This window comes from Hipposideros armiger, unplaced genomic scaffold, assembly GCF_001890085.2.
Source record: "Hipposideros armiger isolate ML-2016 unplaced genomic scaffold, ASM189008v1 scaffold_194, whole genome shotgun sequence".
In the NCBI taxonomy this organism is placed as follows: domain Eukaryota; kingdom Metazoa; phylum Chordata; class Mammalia; order Chiroptera; family Hipposideridae; genus Hipposideros; species Hipposideros armiger.
The window spans coordinates 817,623-838,490 of record NW_017731544.1 but is presented as its reverse complement, the minus strand read 5'-3'; the positions used below and the strand labels follow the sequence as shown (position 1 = coordinate 838,490).

The following is a 20,868-nucleotide window of genomic DNA, read 5'->3' as shown; positions in this document are numbered from 1 at the left end:
AGAAAGATGTGTATTAAAATTGGCTCTCAAGTGACAGATAAAGCCATAGTTCTATTATGCATGCTCAATTCAGCATGCTGCAAGCTTAAAAGCAGATAGATCAAAACAAGATTTAAAAAATCATAAAGACAAATACAGCTATGTCAGTATGTGATAGGAAAGTAATTTTGCCTTGGAATGATCTTCCCCAACCCCCTCAAGGAACATGTAACCAGAATTTATGGAACAAAATTAAAGGCAAGTTGGGAGTGTTCCATTTCTTAATTTGCCTGGCACAAAGTTAAAAAAAATTTTTTAAAAGGGTTGTTGGTTAACTAAGATACAATTGAATCCTTCTATTAGAAACAAAAAAATGACATAACATAATTACTGATATATAATTGTCTTATTTATTAATGTGAGATGTTTAATTCTTTAAAAAAAAAAAAAGCACACACAAAACAAGCCACTAAACAGATCCTTTCATGCATGTCCTTCTCTACCTCACAAGATTCCCCTGCATGATTTTTAGAAGAGTTCCCTTGCTCAGGGTTGGCATACATTTTTCAGTTTTCACTGTCCAGAGCCACATTTACAGAAAGATGTACCAATATTGTAGATGGTAGGCTGTGCAACCCTCACATGATTAAACTTCAGTTCCTTAGTTTGCTAGGGCTTTGTAAATGCCAATAAATTTGAGAGTTCACCCAACTGTGCCTCTTAACCTTTGTTCCCAAAGGTAAAGGGCAGAATTTTTAATCAAGTAGCAATTTATCTTTAATTAGAAAAATATAATTAGGTATTATCACCTAATTGCAATTACTGGTCGGAGAAAGTCACATTTCACAAGTAGTGACCCGTGCTGGATGATCATTCTCCTATTGTGGAATTTTGCATCGGCATTTGTATTTGGCAGACAGCCAGCAAAAATTCAAAGGTAATCACCGTGCATCTCTGCAGCCCAGCTATCAAAGTCACCAAATCCACTGCTGAATAAGAAACCCAGAGATACTTCCCAAGCCATACCTAGACTCCATCTGTTTCCTGCTCAGACATCAAGTATAGATCAAAATAACTGTATACAAAAAACCCCCTGTGAAGATTAGAGAACTGTTTCACACTTCATTTCTGGTACAGTTAAAAACAGTTTAATGTCTCAAGGCACCACTATGGTTGAACATCTGATACACAGGTAATCAGCTAATCTACTATGCTGTAAAGTTAGTAAATAGCTTGTGCAACTGTGAAAAGCAATCTCTAGAGGACTGTTAGATATACAGTAGGCACGTGTATCATAATACAAATAGAAAACAATGAGTCCTAGAAAAAGCATGTTGAGCACCGTTGTGGCATTGTTTGTATTTCTTTACCTAACACTAAGTAAACCTTACATTTACAAAAAGAAAGACTAAAGTTTTAAAGTTACACTCAGGGTTGCTTGTTGTGCTATCTCCACCTAAGTGATTCTAGTTCGTAGGTGTACTTTTAGAAGTCGTTGCGTCTGGGTTAGCTTCTGTTGTACGGGAGGATTCATTCAAGTGTGAGCTCAAGTTTTCCGACGTGAGGTGGGAAGACTTGTAGACAATCTCGTTGAAGTCAGACCTGATGCAGACCAATGGAGGGTCATTCAGCGGGTCTTCCACTGAGGCCTGGGTGTTTTCTCGAGTGATTCCCATGTCTTTGCTATGTTCTGATGGGGATTTTCTTTTCATGCGGGTGTAAGTTTTGTCCTGATTCTCCATGCCTTGCTCATTTTTCAAAAACCGTCCAAAGAACCAAATGAAGAATCCAAACCACACAAAAGCTATCAAACTTGGAACAAAAGCCAGACATTTGACATCAAGGCTAGCCCCTGTGAACCTGCTATGTAGGAACATGTCTCCTTCAACATACGTTTTATTCGTCTGAGGGTTAGTGTGATTAGACCTCCATTCCCAGGATAGCTTGGTTCTGTTCAAGTCCTTTAAACTTTCTGAGTCTTTCACTGTATATATCTTCTGCCCTGGGCCGATATACTGTCCATATTCATGAGGTTTATAAAATATCTGGTTCTTCCACATATTAAGGTCCAAAATCAAGACGAGAAAGATAATTCCATAGTTAAACCATTTACCTGCATTAAAAAAGAAATATTGCATATTAGTCAAAGACCCATAAAACTGCAGTAGGGTTTTCTCCAATAAAATGGAGATAATGGTATAATAGTATAAATTGTTAATGTTTTAGACCTGTTAACAATTAATTTTTTGAGAGTGTTCTGCTGCCATTAAGGGACTTGGCAAAGGGAATTTCCTAAATGGATTCTAGGCATATGAACACATAACTGTAGGTCCCACAGCCAGTAATTTATGGTATTTATATTAACCAGATTAAGTCTCCTTGTTTTATAGGCCCCAAAGCTGTATTCAAATTTGGTTCCATGTAGGTTATTCTTAGAACATTTCAATTAATGTTTAAAAACAAACTTCTAATGAAATTCTTAGAAAAGTCCAACATATAATTCAACATATCTTACAGTTTTATAATTATGTCTGGGCAAGACATAAATCATTTTGCAATGCAAGCACAGCAGTATATCAATTCACATTGAATTCACATTGCTGTTTGTAGGTGACTTGTTGATTAAACCATTAGTTGGTGTGATTCAGATCAATAATCCTTAAGCATTCAAGACTTTAGAAATAATTGCATCAAATTCTCATTGAACAGAATCCATTTATCAGACATATAAATATAACCAAAGCTATTGAACTCTTTTAGAAGACATGATTTGGAGAAATCGTAACTACTGTGATTTCTTTGTAGTACTTTAAAATCTTATATAAATATGATCTTATTTAGAGACATGTTATCTAGTCATAACTTTACACCTGCAAATGGAAAATGTGGAAAAAATTTCAAGGAATGCTGAATTTCATTATGATTTTTATTACTATCATAATTTATTGCAAGTTTTACAGTATCAAGTATATCCTAATAATGTAGTAATACCCACCTTTTAGGCTTGCTGTAGCAAATTAGGTGATATATGTAACAGGTTCTAGAAGGTTTAGATATATGTCAAAATTATTTTATTTTGTATTTGAAGATAGCAGTATTGAACATCAAGTTACTGTTTCACAGGATTATGGAACTTTTGGGACAGGAGAGAGATAGGACCTTGGGCAAACTTATTAAACCAAGAATGGTAAAAATGTATTTTGCAATATGCACGCTAACAGGATATATAGCGATATAAAAATATAACTTTGTGAGAAGTTTAGGAAAGTATTTTATCATCACCATTACACATTTTCAAGCTCCTATTATATGCAAGGTTGAAGGGTTTTAATCCTGGCTCTGTTTAAATTCTCTAAACCCCAATTTCTTTACATGCAGAAAATAATAGTACTTATTAAAGCTGTTAGCATTTTTCATGAGATTATTAGATGCTAAACACAGTACCTGGTATAATAGGAACTCAGTAATTGTTACTATTAATATCATCAAAGCCTTGCCTAAGCCATGAAAATGTCTTCATTTGCATGGGAAGGTACAACAACTTCTATATGAAGAGAATTTATGGTAACTATATGGTGGAAAATTATAACTCTGTCTGTCCTGAAGTCATTCAACTATATAAGGTTTATAATAACATTTGTAATGGAAGCTCTTACCTGAATTATTTATTTTGCACACCTAAACTAGAAAGTAAGTTGGAACATTGGAAACATTTTCAGGTATGATATAATATTTATAACATCTGGCATTGTTAAGATCAAACCACTCCTGCCTTCCTTGATCTTTAAAACTAGTGATCTTAGTGATTCTCACTAAGAATCAACCATAAAAGAAATTAAGAAAGCTAAAGCCAGAAAAATGCAAGTACAAAGGTGAGCATCATGACCAAACATTTATTGTGCTCACAATAGATTCTGTGTAAGATACCTTAGTCAATGCTGAGGACATATGTTACTGCCTCCCTTCTACAGAAGAAGGTATCATCTTGTTGGGGAAACAGGACAGAGACATCAACAGATAAATGGTAATAAAAGGCCACATTTGAGAGGTGTCAAATGAGTGATCAAACCATAGATGCTGAAGATGTTGAGAAAATGGAATAAAAATTGAGGGCTAATTTCTGCAGAAAGGATTTTGGGAGAAGTAGCAATTCATGTGGTCCTTGAAAGAAAAGCAGGACAGAGAGAGAGCAGTTATAAAATTTTGCATTTCTCTTAGTTTATGTTTTTATTATGCTGCAGATAGAATAGCATACAGAAAAAGATCAGGTGATGTGGAAGAGAGAGGCTGAGGGGAGAGAGAAGAAAAGGAATGGAGAACATTGTAGGGGAAAAAAAGGTAGGAGATGAATGAGAGATGGGTGAAATGAAAAAAGTTCAGAGATTTTCATCCAGTATTAAGGAGGCCCTAGTGTGTAGCTGCCATGACAGAAAGTAAGCTGAGAGAGGAGCTTGGGGTGCTTCTCTGTTGTAGGAGATTTGTACTTATTCTCCTGCTGTAAACTACATGTGTTACAAAGCCGGACTGGCTGGTGAGGGGAATATGTCCTTGAACTTATATGACTGTCACCTTCTTGACTCACAAAGGTCCTTTGGAGAGACTTGTACCCTCTCTAGGTCATTTTTATAAACTCAATAATAGAGTGGTCCTCTATACAGGGGCCCCGTTTCTAGGGTAACAGGATATCAGAAACTGAAGACAAGCGGTAACACAGAATCAGGAAGAAGAAAGGAATGCCCATGGAGCTCAGAGAAGGGTACTTTTCTTGGGGAAAAGATGGTCACTGAATGTTAATAGACAAAGGAAAAAACAGAAAATCAGAGAATAAAAATGAAAGTATGTACACAGTGTTCTAATAAGAAACCCTGAAGATAGGAAGAGCTTTTCCCCCTACTGTAAAATTATTTTTCTCACCTAAGATGAATGGTGCTGGGTCAGTTTGACCACTAAAATTTGACACTAAAGAATCACTTTATGTTTTTTCTCATGTGACCTGGAGTCTGAATATTTAGATGGGATGGAGGAGAAGCACATTAAAAATGTGATGCTTGACATCCATTAATGGATATCATCACCCTGTTGTAACACATCTTAACACATTTGTGAGAGGGAGTACCATACTGACAAAAACTGCAGGCTGGAAATCATCAAATGGATATCTCATTCTAATACTAAACCTGAATAATACAACCATGGGGTAACCTGTTTAACCTCTTCAGACCACAATAATTTCACTTTCGAATTGAGGAAACTGAACTAAATGCCTTCCAGTCTATGATTCTGCCCTCTTCCCCATACCCTTCTACTTCTTAGGTATGTGAATTTGTTTTTGGGTTTTTTTTATTTTGTGAAATGGAGAATAATACCAATGTCACTACATCATAGGATTACGAGGAGTTACATTTGAAAGTTCTCTGAAATATATTAAGTTTGCCAAAAATATAAGGTAGTATTACTTCTAAGATTTCTTCTACTTCTTCAATTCAGTTAATACAGGATCTTGGTGATAGAATAGTGGGACAGAACAGTGTGTAAGGGCTTGTGACAAAGATATATTCACAAGGTGATCAGTTTGGATAAAATAGAATGAAATATTGAGCACTGACATTAATGGGTAGTTACCATTAATGGACCAGTTATCCAAGAGGACCCAGTGTGAAACTATATGGAAATATGCTTCATGAATCAGAATATTTAACATGTGAAAAACTCGTAGCAATGGGCAATTTGTTTACAGCTCACAGTAGTATTGGCCCTGAGAAAAGATCTTTTATACATACAAATTTCGAGGCTAAAGAACAGGGGATAGAATCTCCACCCCTCCCCCACCCCCAGCAGAGAGGCCATGTTGGCGGGGGTGGGGGGGGGCGAAGTGCAGAGGGAAGAGAAGAGACTGAGGCAGAATCCCTACTGATATCACATTTCCTTATTTTATTCTCTGGCTATAGCATGTCCTTCCCCCACTGTCCTAGCCAGTCAGCTGACACTTGAAGCTGCTGAAATTTAGAAGAAATGGCTCTTACTTTTTCTTTGTTTCCAGCCCACTTGACATAACCTCTGGTCTGTTTATGCATTTGTACAGAGGAAAAAATGTTCATCTGTCTCTGTCACCCATCTTTACATTTTACCATACAGCGTTTTGTTACCTTGGTAGTGCTTTATCCTCTTAAAAAAATTCCTTCTATCCTATGAGATGTGGCAAAGCAGAAAGCAAAATCAGGTGAAACAACTCAACCTCAGTGTTCTTGTCTATAAGGGGAGGGAGTTGAGCTATATAATCCTGAAGGTTTCTTCCCAGCCCTCAAAATCTCTTTGATGAGTCTGTGAAATAAACATTGCTTAAACTTTAATGTTTTAGGATGGACCAGAAAATCTCCCCCTTAGAGCAAAAGAGATGGAATACACAATTTTCAGATGGAGAAGGTTTATATATTCTGAGATTCTGAGAAACACTGTTTACTATGAAAAATAAATTTGAATCCCTGAAATAACCCACATGGAAAGGATATAAGACACCAAAAGAAAGGAATAGAAAGTGCTTCTATTTTCATTTTCCCAAGTGTGTTGTTGTGAATGTACAGTCAACCATAACAAGAGGTTTGGTATTTCAGCATTAATCATATGAGAGATTTTGCATTTCCCCCTGTTGTTCCAACTACATAGCATAATGTAAATCAGCAAGGAGGTAGGGTACAAATTCATACATTATTTCTATTAATCTCCTTGTTGGAATATCTCACTGTCTCCTTTAATGAGAAATCACTGCATGGTGTTGGTGGGATTACCTCTTTCTTGTACTTTGTGCTTTAATGAATCTTACTGATTATCAAAAATGATATTATAATGGTAATTTTATTTTTTTACTTTGTGGGAGTCTATAGAATCCTGGGCTAGTTTTAAAAGGATTCTTCATTAAGTATTCTCACTTACCATAGGAAATGACAATTTGGAAGAGAGTGTTATTTTTTTCAACTAAGGAAAAAAGTCTATAAAGTGCTGATATTTCCACCATATAATGAAACGTTCAGGATTCAAATATGCGATCCTAATATTTACAAAAATCTTTTCCTCGGTAGGGTTGCCAGTTAACGTTGTGGTTGAGCTGTGCTACCCCATTGACCTTGGCATCCAGAGCAGATACATGAAATAGTCGTATGCCCCAAAGCCATTTAGTCTCCATCACGGGATAGCGAGAAACCATGGCCTTGAAGAAGATGAGTTTTGGATAATTAAATAACAGTTTGCTGTAACAGGCTCCTTGGGCATATGCAATGCCCTCTCACTCCAGACACAAGCAGTGAAAACAGGGCTCACTGAATTAGAATTTCTTTAAGTCCTTCCCTAGGTAATTTGGGAATTACCTGGAATTCTAGTAATTCAGGAATTACTAGAACAGTGTGTTTTCTAGTGGTTGGGTCATGAGAAGGCCGTTTAGTAAACTGAACATATTTACTAAACAATGTATGAATTAATAAGAGTTATGTTAATTAGTAAAGTGTCTTCTTAAGACTTAAAAACAAATCAGTATAGCTTTCAAAGTGCCTCTCTTGTCATTGTTGCTTCCTAAGTGGGAGACTGTTCTTTTAGGACATAATCCAATATGACGAGCAGAGGCAGCACCTTGTGATGATAAAAAGAAAGAATGTATTTGTATTAAAGATCGTACTGAATGTTCTTGAGACAGAACTGTGTCATATTCTTTCTTCTATTCCCTAGATCCTCGCTTGCTTGGGGTTAGGCACATATTAACTCAGAAACTGTCTGTTAAGCGACAGGGAAACTCGTAGGTGATGTGTCCAGAAAAATACAATGACTGAAGTTCTAGTCTTTCAAATCAAATACATATGTCACAATGATCTGGTGAATTCCAGGATGCTACTAAGATCTAATATAATCTGGAAAATTGGGAAAGTAAAATATGTCTAAAAGATTATGACTGATTATACACTTCAAAGTTCTTCCTCTGACTGTGAGGACAATTTCTGAAGAACATGTGAGTTTTATACCAAAACTCTTCCTACATGCATAAATGAAGATGGGACACCTCAGTTTGAATCGGGCAGACCAGCTCTGGGCAGCAAGGACTCACAGGCTATGGGCAAAGCAACCATGGCCTGGGAGAGGATGAGTTTTGGACAAATAAAATGAATTGCTGCTTTCTGTAGAAGTAACATAATTAACTCTTAGAGCTGTATAAATGTGTTGAAAGTGGAAATTGCTTCAGGAAAGGTTTAGAGAAATTCACAACTGAGAGACTAGCAAGAGGTTCTTGTGTACTCTGGATAAATTCATGATCTTGGGGGACTGTCATGGTGAACAACAGGATGTATCGTATTTCCCTGTAACAAGTCCCTTGCTAATTTTGTCAGACATCTGAGTATTCTGCTGGACAGACCACTGGCCTGGCCTCCCCAGCACTTCCCATGATCTGATTGACACAGGAGAGTTATTGAAAAAACAATCGGGGAACTCGTTTGCCAGATATCATGCACCTTTGGAAATAAAATGAAGGGTTGTTTTTCATTAGTCTCCACATTCTTGCCATTGTAAAGCACCTGTGCCCTCACGCCTTTCAGGAAACTGAAATGGAACACAGACGCTACAGAGGCTTGTTTACTTCTACATTTTTCCATTTTTGCCGAAAGGGTTCCCGTGGGCATCATTGTGCCAACAGTGTGAATTCTCTCCTCGCAGATGCACAGGCCTTCCTTCTGGCCTTTCCCCCAGCCCCCTCCTAATTTACTCAGATGATGGCCACCAATGGGACACTTCCTTTGTCCGTCTGGGATGACAGACGGCAGAGCTTCCACCGGGATTGGCATTAATAGGACTCAGAGGAGCTTCCAAGACTGAATTGAGAAGCCATTCCTCTCTCGCCTCCAGAGACTTAGCACATCACATTTTGAATCTATCTTTGCACTCACCTTATAGGTAAAAGGGAAGAGGGGAGAGGAGAGAATTATACAGTCACAGTTAGCATTGACTTTTAGGAGAACAATAGGCTTGGACCTAATCACTAACCATGTGTCCCTTTTGTTACTGAAGTCAGAATTCCAAGAAAAAAGCATTTTAACACACCCTTAGATAGAGATGAGTTATTTTTAAAAACTGTAGCCCAGCTTATAAAACAAAAGCTCATGCATACTGCAGCAAACCATCTGTCAGGGGGTCCAGCTGAGCTAAACAGATGCAACAATTCAAGTTATTTCTGATAGTCATAAATAAAACTAGCTTGGAATCAAGATTAAACAATACTCAAATCCTTAATGCTTTTAAAATGTCAATGGGAACCCATCAGTGTCAGATAACCCTCTACATACAGAGCATTTCATTGGGAAAGAGATTTTTTTTCCTATTCTCAGCTTTCTCCTTCTCAAAGACTCAGAATAATAAAGAACAATAGAGAACTCAGAATAGTGGAAAAATAATAAGCGAATCCTCTCTCAGGCTGCCTAATGTTTTTTAATTAAATAAGAAACACAAACCTGGACAGATGAAGGTAAAGATAGTGAGAGTTTATTGAGTGCTAACTACATGACAGACAGCGTTTTAAGTGCCCTGTACATGTTAATTAATTTAATTCTCACAGCAACCCAATGGGATAAGTACCAGTATGGTCTCTCTTTAATGTATGAGAAAATGGAGCCTCTAAGAGATTAGGAAGCTTGACAAGGGCCATGCCACCTAGTCAGTGGCAGAGCTGGAGCCTACACACCAAACCTTGACATTCCATTGCCTCAGCATGCACTGAACACCCTTTCTAGATCACAGGCAACTGATAGTTGAGGCCAGCGAGAGCCACTTTGACCCTTGGTGAACCCTAGCCATCTTCGTTCAGCTTCTTCTAGTGCAGAACAAACACAGCAGAGAAGGCAACAGGTGGCGCCGTGTGGAAGGAAGTGCACTGGATCCCTTCCTGCCCCTGGCTCCAGCTTCTTCGGTGGTCCTCCAGACCTTTCCCAGGCATGCTCTGCTTTGGGACCTCCTCTACTGGCCCATTCTAAACATTCCAGCTCCTGGCAGGCCTCTACCACATGCCTTGCTCATGGGCCGCCCCATCTCTATGAATTTGCTTTCTGTCCCTTGGCTTTTGTTTTAAGAGTTGCATATGAAATTCAACTAAAGCTGAGATGAGAGGAATTCTGACTATAGAAAATGTTTCTAAGCAGCAGTGTTTATCAAAGTGCGGTCTTCTGGGCACCAGCATAGGCGTCACTGGTGGTGCTTGAGAGAACAGTAGATTCCAGGCTCTACCACACACACCTCAGACATCCAACTCTGGGTATGTGACTGATGGAAATATTTAACAAGCTCTCCAGGGATTCTCATAGACACTAAAGTTTGAGAACCACTGATGGATATAGAGGGTTTGATGCTTAATAATCCCAGTGGTGATAGCAATTTGCTTATCAAGGAAAGCATTGCAGTCTCTCTACAAAAAGAAGTCGAACTTGGAAGAGCTGATGAAGTGAGTGTTTGCAGTGTACTTGGAAATTTGTGGGCTACTAAGTATTGAGCATATTAAAATAAAACATGTAGCACTCTGTTCTGGAAATTTTACCTAGGTTTGCCCAGAAACGATGATCCTACAAAGTCAGATAAAGTAAAAGGTCTTTCACAAGGGACTAGATGGTACTCCAGAGTGGCCTCAGCGACCTCTTCAGCCAAGTAACAGAACAAAGAGAGTAACCGAGCAAAATTAAGAGGGGGAGAATTTGTGACTTTCTCCAAACTTGTTACCGTTTTCCTAGAAAATTTTATCATGGGTGGATCTGGGGAGGCACATGGTCATCTTACCACAGACTGAATTTCAGTTGTTTATGTTGTATCCCTTCACCCCAAAGCCCATATATACCCTATTTTATTTTGAATTTAAACTCCAGAATCCTCAGCGGCCCTCCCAGCAGGTCCACCCACCCAGTCATTTGCATGGCCCCAATCAGGGAGGCAGTCTGACCTCAACTGTGGCTTCTCAAACAGAAAGTAGTTCCGAAAGATCAGCATCAGCTGGGGGTGCTTTTCAAAAGTCCCGTGCCTTTGCCCAGACCTATTGGGTGGGAACCATTAGGAATAGGGCCCAACAGTCCATGTATTTATCAAGTTCCCTGGATGATATGATAATCAGCATAATTTGGCAAACGCTGTACCAAAGCCTTAATTACAATATATTTCTACTTTCTGGCAACCTTTATTAATGTACAGTCTCCATTACAAATACTTAGCTAGTGTTTCCTCCTTTTAAGTTTTTACAAAATAATGTTTGGTGAGACAAAGGTTTAAGTTTAAAGGCACAGGTGGCTTGATCTTGAAGCTAATGACGCTGAAGCTTCAGGGACTCCCGCAGGTGTGGCCCCCTTCCAAGGCACTGCATATACATTTCAGTTGTAATTTTGTATTCATATTCTTAAATAGAGCATTCCAAATTGTGTAAGCTTTGAGCACCACAAAAGTCGAACCTGCCCCTGTCTATAAATGATGGCATATATGACAAAGCCATGCAAAATAGCCCCAAGTTAAATATTTTTAACAGCTTGATATTTTTTTCTTATCACTGTTTCTCTGAATCCCCCCCTCCCCCCTTTTTAAAAAGTTGATATTCTGCACTCAAGTAGTAGATTTTTGACAGGGATTCTGAATAGTCAGTCAGAGACAATATTAGTGCCATGATGGCCTGGGACAAGCGCTGATAACAAGAACAGATGGTCCAGGCAAAAGCCCACCCAAAGGGATATGCAATGTGCGTGATAGCTGTTTTAGAAGTCCACGAGGGTAGCACGCTGCAGAGATTAAGTGGGGACTCTGAAACCGCACGATGTGACCTGAACTCAAATTGATTGATTTACCCAGCGAATTTAATAGATGGGCCTCATTCATTTTGAATAGGAAAAGAAACCTGCTGCATCTTCCCTATTCATGAGCTCATTCTGCAATTTAGGAAGGTGGTCTCATGCTCAAAGCGAAAAACAGCCTTCAAGTTGGGAAGCAAAGGTTTTCTGCCATACTCAAATGTTCCATTCTCTGTGCTTAGACTATTTTTGTTCAGCAGCACAGATGGTAGTGTAAGCACAGATTTCTTCAGCGGTTTTTATTATAGCACGTGTGGGATCCTAGGCCACTGTCCTTAAAACACACGCGCACATGTTTGCTACCTGCATCAGAGCAGCTTGAGAATGAACGTGCTCCTTCATTTGATCACACAGCTGTCTGCTTCTTGTTATATAAAGTAAAAAAGGTCTAAAGCGTAACTCTAGGAAATCTTTTTTAGATGAAAATGATTGAGATACCATGAGAGACTATTTTAATGAATCATACTGGAGGCATTTCAAAAGCAGGACACATCTGAAAATGAAATAATCTGAGGAGCCACAAGAGAATTACCTGAGACAGACATGAGCTCTGCCACAGAAGGAGGTTTTACTCAAACACGTGAGAAGTGGAAGCGGCCAACCTCCCTGAAGGCGTATGGCCTGACTGGAGCGCTATGGTACCATTGTTTTGACCTCAGCAGGAAATGAAGGAAACAGCATAAAGAGTATTAATGTTGAAAAAAATGGAGCTGTAAGTTGTGAAAAGGAAACTCACCCAGTGAACAAAACCAAGGTGAGGTGGGTTATGGAGGATGGCAGAGATAGCTACCTCTCCACACTGGAGGCATGCTCTCCCCCTCTGATAATCCTGTGCTAGAAATTAGGCCTGACACCAGCAGTGGCTGCCCCACTAGGGATTACATTTCGCTGCTCTCCTTGACTCGAAGTAGGGCTATCCGATAAGTTATTGCCAACAGAATGTGAGTGGCATGTTTCTTTTCCAAGCTTAGGTGGTTAAGAAACAGGTAAGCTTTCTTAATCATTCCCCCCCCCACAATCTCTTTATTCCCATCTGCCTGCTGGGTGCTGAAGTTGAACCTGTTAAAGCCACCAATCATCTAAGTCCCAGACTGACAGCCGGGAGTCCCCAGTCAACTTGGGACCACCTTGCCCTGTTAAATGAGTGAGAAATACAACTATATTTATGTATGCCTCTAAAATTTCACCTTTTTTTTTCTTAATTATAGCAGCTAGCATTACTCTAACTAGGAGGCAAACAAATTGTGTTCAAAGTCATAACATTACCTGTTATGTGAATACGATATTCTTCCTTGAAGATCTTCTGGAAGAAAGGAATCTTGAATTGCATGTGAGGAGTATGCAACCCAGGGAGATTTACATCAACATCTCCCATGAAATGTGGGAATTCCCAGTCCTGTCAGAGGAAATCAACATAAAAACATATTTGTGATTTGTTTCATACCCAAGCAGCAAAACACCAAAAATTGACTTTTTGTAAGCACTTATTTTAAAATCATTTAAATGCAGTCAGCTGTTGGATGTATCAGTTTCATTCTGTGATGGTTATTTTATGTATATTAGGTAGTGGTATGCATTCAAAATCAAAATTAAGTCATAACTTACACCCTCAGCTTTGCTCTTTAATGTGGTAATAAGAAACCAATACAGAATTGATTTGCATCTACACATGTTTATCGCTTTCATTCTGGAGAACTGATTTTAAATTTTTATAGGAAGGAAGCAATCTATATTTTATAAATATGGGATAATTTTGTTATATCTTGTTTTGCTACTTTTAAAAAATATAAACCCTAAAACAGCATGTTTTGTGTAAGACAGCAAAGTCAAAAGGATCTGATGCACTTAACCAAATTCTTCAATTTACATCAAGGGACTTTTATTAATCATCTCTGCTAGCAACTATCTGGAATGGAAAAATGCCAGTGTCTCCTGTCCTGCTCTCTTGCAATTTAGCATCCATTTGAACCAAATGATGGAGGGCCTGACAGGCTCGCATAACAGATGAACAGTGAATTAATTCCCAAATTGTCATTAGTTATTTTCTTGTCGTGAAGGCAAAATCAGGTGGGACAATCCTCCTTCTCATAAGGAAGGGAAACAGATGCAAATGAGGATATTTTTAGGTGTCTCTCACCTGCTCTTGGTTTTTGGATAGAGGCACCAAATTAAAGGTCATAACTAGCATTGTGCAGAAAGAATGCACTAAATATAAAGAAACACTTCAGGTGGATCCACAGGCATCAATACAGATATTTTCACTTTTAATAGTGAAATAATCACTAAATTATCAGCCCTGTAGTTCGTGAATATTTAAAATAATTAAATATGAAAAAATAACAGAATATTAATTTAGGATTTCAATCCATTATCTCAATATAAAGTTAAAAATTTCTAAGACTTTATGCAGCTGATAGAGGCATGCTAATAATAAAATGCCTGAACATGTTAGGGGTTTTCATGTCCATTCCATTCCCTTCTTTGCTGAAATTCTGATTAAGGGAGATTAGGCCTTGGAGGAAAGAAGGATATGTGAGTGGTAGTAACCAGGACACCTTTCAATGTCTACTCATTTCTTGATCTATGGATCACTTTAAGATGCTAATGGGAAATAAATGTAGAAGAAAAATGAAATGATCTCACCTTTCCTTGTTTTTTAGATATCAGCAGCAAATAAGCACATGATTTGGGAAATTCCGGAAACCCAAAGCATTAACGCTAAATAAATTTCAACATTTTGCAATTTTTTTTTCTGATACTGTCTTGCCCTTTCTATGTTACATACAAGACTCCTGCAAGGAGAACTGAAACTGAATTTGGCCTTTTGATAAATATAACTGACATCTCCCATGAAAAATTATGCTTGGCAAATAAAGAGACTGATAACCAGAGTATATTTCAACTAGCCCTGGATAAACATAATCAACAGAGAAATTTTCTTTTATATCTTGGTTAAGAAACAGAAGACTTCTTGATAGTAATTGGGCAAGTGTATTTACTGTACCTTTTTTTTGGAAAGATTTTCAGACTGTTCTCAGTTAGCTTTTCATTCCGTGAAGCTAAAGTTTTTCTATTGGGTATGAAGCTGGTTTTAGTTGGAAAGTAATCTCTAGAGATTTCTTGTACACTGGGATCAAAATTCCATTCACCAAAAAATAGTTTCTCAATTATTTCCCATCTGTACTTAGAGATAGATGACTTAAGGAGATGGGAGTAGAGGAAAGAGAGGAGAGAGTCCTGCTCTTTATCTGGAAGATGGCATTACTTGTCTATTTTTTTTTAAAGAGGGGATCAGGGCAGGGAGTTTGGGGGAAAGTGTGAGAGAAATAGCTGGTACCATGTAAGGAAGTAAAGAAAAAAAAAGGATTAATAAAAAAGATGATAAAATATCTCAGCTTTACCCCTTCTACATTATTTTTAAAAATAACCACATTTTAGTTTTCAAAACTCTTTTTCTTAGTCTTCTAACTCCCTGCCTATGTTCTCTCCCTGCTAGGCCAGTTTTTGTATTTCAATTCGTACTCTGCATATTTCTCCAGACTCATTATTGAATCAGTATAAACTCCGGCCTTACTTGACAGAGTGGAATGATAGTACTAATAATTGCTACTACCAGTTAGAGGATGTTTGAGGCTCACCTTAATGGAAAATGGGTATCTGGGGCTGGTAATGCCCCAGGTATTTATCTGAAGGAGGTAGAAAGAGGGGGGTGGGTGATGTTCTGAATCGCCCTATGATTGAGTCTCTTTATAAATTGGGGTGAAATATATATATATAAAAATCTCACAGGCTTCTTGGGAAGATGAGATTATGCCTGGACAGGAAATAGCACAATGCCGCCAACAGTGGGAAGAGACAGGGAAATGGTCAGGAGGCATGGATGATTTCCCAGCATGAGGCCAACATCAGGGTTATCCCGAGAGTGAAACAGAGGAAGCCAATAGATCTGTTTTCAGGCGCCTTCCAAGAGTCCAGGTGAAAAGTGACGAAGGCCAGCGTGTCCTTTCTGCCCTCTTTTTCCACAGCACTTGGCCTCCTGACGTCTCTGACTGGGACTTCAGTCAGATCAGATTTCTCCCAGAGGGCACTGAGAGCAGGGCCAGAGGAAAGGGTGCCTTCTCACAAAGAGACGTGAGGTGGCCTCATGAGGACAGTAGAATAGGAAGAAATTGGCTTCTCATGCAACATGGGTCACATTGTGGCAACCTCCAGCAATAACTGTGGGAGATTTTAATGGTGGGGGAAGGAGGCACTCCTACTATGTAGGTAGTAGCTGGTAAGCTAGCAATGTATGAGTGAAAGGCTGAGGAAATCTGTGGATATTTGAGTATAAATTATTGATCACTTGCAATGTTCTACCAGAATCCTAGTCTATGTATTTATAGTTATACTTACAAACAAAATGATCTTGAAAGCCTGCTATTCACCCATTTTACAGAGGAGAAAGTTTACCTCAGAGAGGCTAAGTTAGCACAATGTGAGGTAGCTGCTCTGTAGTGGAACACAGACTAAAGAAGACGTAATTTCCGCTAAAGGTCACACTGTCTTTAACTGTGAAAAGGGAGTGCACGTATAGTTTTTTATTCAGAACTGAAGTTATTTTGACCTGCTATACATGTTCTAGTTGAGAATCACTGACAGCAGTCGTCGCCTGCTTGTCTCACCAAAAGCCAGTTCCATGAGGAGCTTGAAACTACTTTTCTCCCTGCCCCCCACTCCAAGCGGGCTCTCATTTTTATCTGACCCTAACTGGAACAAGAAGACTATAACTTTCTCCACTAAGGTAGCTGTCCCAGGAATAGTGGGCTTCTAATCAGACTGAGGGAAATTTGCCTACAGGGTGATGGGAAGCAAATATTGCGATTCTTTTGGAATCATATCTATGGATGTATAGTGGGTTTCATACATGGCATCTATTGCATATAAATGTTATGAGAATCATGGCTTTCTTTCCTTTTGCATAAATGTAAAATATATGGTTTGAACACAAGATGAAAATGTTGAATTAAGAGAATGACAAAGCAAGGTATGTTCGGCTATCAAGACCAGGGTAGAGCCAGGCTGATCCTGTGATGGTATATTATGAAATGTTCATTTATTTTGTTCTTCGAGAAATGTTATCAGTTTTTAGTAATTCCAAGCTCCCTTACTACTTTCTACTATCGAACCCAACAGTAACTGCAGAGGTGTATCACATTTGTGGGTCAGTGATGTAAGAATTATTTAGGCATATTGTATCATGTACGCTATTCCATTTATCATCCATTCATTGTGATGAACAGACTTTCAACTTTGTATCTTCTTTCACACATGAGAAACAGTTAATTTTCATTCAGATGGGCAAACTTCCCATTTAAAAATAAATGAGCAGTGTCATGATGTATATCTAATCTTATTTTTTACATACTATGGTTCATTCTGCCTATAGCAATAAGAATGACATTTGGACACTGATGTCCAAACTACATTTGGATATGTAATTTGGACTGATATGTCCAAATATGACTCTGTCCAAATGTCGCCCTGTGATTTATGAACCACATTTGGACAGAATTTCAGGACAATGTTAACTATATCAGCAAAACAGTCTCAGGATATCCTGGATTCACCATTTCCTCACGTTTTCTCATTGAAACACATGCCTCAGGGCCAAAGAAGAGAACCTGGTACTATGCAGATGAACTCAAGCTTGAAACCAACACTGTTTTGAATTCCCAAATTGGCATTCGATTTCCCAAATCAAATGAAAAGGACTCATTTCTATTTAGAGAGGCATTAGAGGATAAAAATGTAATAACACTGATTACCCTGCAAAAACTAAAGCCACAGTATCAAAATAAGTTTTATTTTTGGGGTCAAAGATTGGACACCTGGTTTTTGGGGAAATTAGGACATAGATTAGATTTTACTGAAAAGTATTGATAACCACTTTGAATAAAATTGATAATATAGTCTTAAACATTAATAAAATATACCAACATTTTTCAAGGTAATAATTTGTATATCTACTATTTAAAGGCATTTGATTATTAATGTTTAAATGATTTCAAAAGCCTTTTTACAGATATACTTCTTTCTCTTTGTTATTCTCTGTTCCTCCTCATATTTCAGAACTGAATTTAGATCCACGAATATCAGAACATCACTCTACCAAAACTGTCCCCAGCTTATAAAGTGTCCTTAAGCTTTTCTATGCTTAGCAGTGTCCTAGCAATGGGATTTTAGATGACAATGAGCAGTGGTGGCCTGAAGAATTGTACTCCTCCTTTGGGTGAAATTTTTGTTTCTTATTAAGACTCTCAAGTGCCTGATTTCTTTCGGCAACCCTATGCTTCTTCTAATTAGCAAAGTTCCCATGGTATCACTTGGCTGAATAAATCCTTGCAAACCCTGGCATCTAGTAGATAGTGCTTATGTGTTTGTTTTGCCTGTCTCCCCCACTGAAATGTAAGCTTTAGGGAGCTTCCAGAGTTTTTTCCTGTTTTTTTCACTACTATATACCCCATACCTAAAATTGTGCTCAGCATAATAGTGAGAACTCGAATATTTGTTCAATTGATGAATAGAGCTCTCAAAGTTAAAGATCTACAACAATCCCTTTTTGGTTTCATGTAAATGGAAACTCAGGATGCATTTAGGTAAACAGAGACAACACAACAAATACTTGTTTTGTGAATAATATTACATATCAACCTGAGATTCCTTATTATGAAAAAAAAATTGTTCCCTATAAAGTAGGTATACTGGAATCATACAGAGTAACCCAAAGGTTAAGCCATTCACCAAAGATCACAGAGGAGACAGAGGATAATTAGAAAAAGAAGGTGGAGGTCAAATGTAAATACAGAGGGTGCCAAAAAAAGGTATACACATCTTAAGAAAGAAGAACTTTTAAAATTGTAATACTCAACATATACCAATAAGAAAAGATGAATACAAGTCATGTTTGACTTCTGCAATTACAAGAGGTGCTCAAAGTGGTTACCACCATCAGCGTCCAGATGCTTCTGATTACGGTGAACTATTTATTGCTTGTGCAACATTGACCAAAGTGCCCACTTGTATACATTTTTTTGGCACCCCCAATATTGTGAGATGAAGCAGTTAATATTTGGGGAATTAGTTAAAATGCATGTTGGGATGATCCAAGGCAGCCCTTTAGTGACCACGTAAGTGTAAAGAAGCTGATAAGACACATCCAACCAAGCCAGAGAATAACAACAACAAAAAGAAGGTAAACCAATATGTGATTTTAAAAAGGTGGGGGATCATTTCCCACAGTGGGTGATGCCAGGAAATTTGTCAAGGTAAGAGTGAGTTATCAGAGAAGCCCTGCCATAAGTGTGGAGGATGGACAAAAGACAAATAGCAGGAGGTTACTTCTCAGATGTCCTTTGATAAATAAATACCCTTTTCTCATCTGTTGTACTCTCATTTTCTCTTAATATTCACTATTGTTTTTGTTTTTGTTTTTGTTTTCTTTCCTCCTTGATGGCAAATGAATTCTATTGAAGTTTTCTCTCAGGAGGCGTACAAGCTATTTAAAAGATGTAAAACCTTCCAGGAAAAAATCTTGGCTTTTTGGTTGATGTAGGCTTTTGTCAACAAGTAGAGATGGCAACTCTCATTCATCACTGAAACAAATCCCAGTCAAACTGTAAATCCTTCCCTAAAATGTTTAAAGATCCTGACACTTTCATGTGTCTTTGTGTCTTCTAAGATATCAATGAACTCTCAAAATTGTTGTTGCCCAAACAATCTCATTTGTCTTAAGGGCCTATTTTGTAGTGTTGTTTCATGTATTTTCTTCATCAATAATCTTTCTTACTTGCAAAGGCCAATATAAATTTTCCTGGCTAATTCTGAAGCCAATGTACATCAGTGAGATATAACAATATCTACAGAAAAAGAAAATAAGCCAATCCCAGAGTAGATTTGAAAAGCAAATGTAATTTGTTACTTTTAAGAGACCTTGCCATGAGGCTCTGTCAAGAGAGCAGTGGGTTTTTTAAAACAAGATTTATTATATCAAGACACCTTGAAAGCATGATTCATTGAAGCACCAAGGTGGTAGAGTGTCTGATAAAATGCACTGGGCCTCATTTACAGACGCACGGGCAGACTGATGTGATGAAGCACAAAATAAAGTCAGTCCTGTAAATGTTTACAACTAATAAAAATGCATCATGTGGCATCTAGGAATAATGGGAAATCAATATACCTCACTAGGGCAATACAGTCACCAATACACAAGGAAAGAGTGCTTGACATCTTAGGCTTCTATGGGTGGAGACAAGGAGACAAAACATTGGCTATGACAAGTTGCTGATAATGAAAGTGGGTGCAAAGTCTAAAGAAATACATTGTCATAACTCACAAACAGGCCTTTTTGGATAAAGTCTTCCACTGGCCATCAAACAACAACTTGACCTAATGTGCACTTCTTAAGAAGAACGAATATTAACTATATAATCAATTGGCATATTTTTTACTTAAACGAGAACTCCCATAACTCCTCTTTTCCTAATAAGGGAAGAGTGAAATCTGGTGGAGAGAAGTTATTAGACAATACACTTGCATGCTATTTCTCAGACACTGGCTGCAATTCAATAACACATAGCCCTTGCTTATTCTGTGCTTTATTGGATTGGCACGTTTGGTACAAAATGTCAGTGCTCCAGTATCTCTTCTGGCTGTATGCATGCTGCTAGTAACGGTCACATTCAATTGTCTGAATGACTAATTTATTCTATAGGCTATAAAGGGAAACTAATTGCATACTGTCAAAAGAGTAGATATCGTCCTTGGTAAAATTTTTATTTAATATTGAGGTCATGTTTCTGTGAAAACTAATAATAGTGGAGATCAGTCGGTAAGTGTGGTTCAATATAAAACTATTCACTTCACAAACAATAGAGTCTGAAGCTGATCTAAATATCAGGTGGGTGGTTAAGGTGGATGATCTCTAGCATTCCTTGCAATGGGTTCATTTCTGTATTTATAGCTTTTTGTAAGGAATGTCTCACGGAGCATAATTCTAGTC

General features: G+C 38.0%; 1 protein-coding gene across 6 annotated transcripts in view; it reads right to left on the bottom strand.

Annotated features, from left to right (window-relative positions):
* Positions 1-366: 366 nt before the first annotated feature.
* Positions 367-20,868, bottom strand: part of TMEM117 (transmembrane protein 117) — a 474,959-nt gene continuing 454,457 nt past the window's right edge. For all 6 annotated transcript variants that reach the window (XM_019653056.1, XM_019653060.1, XM_019653057.1 and 3 more), the window contains 2 exons: positions 13,092-13,221; positions 367-2,092 (listed from right to left, as the gene is read on the bottom strand). In XM_019653056.1, coding sequence (XP_019508601.1) covers positions 1,446-2,092; positions 13,092-13,221 — 777 coding nt within the window. In that variant the 3' untranslated portion in view covers positions 367-1,445. The remainder of the gene's footprint in view (positions 2,093-13,091; positions 13,222-20,868) is intronic.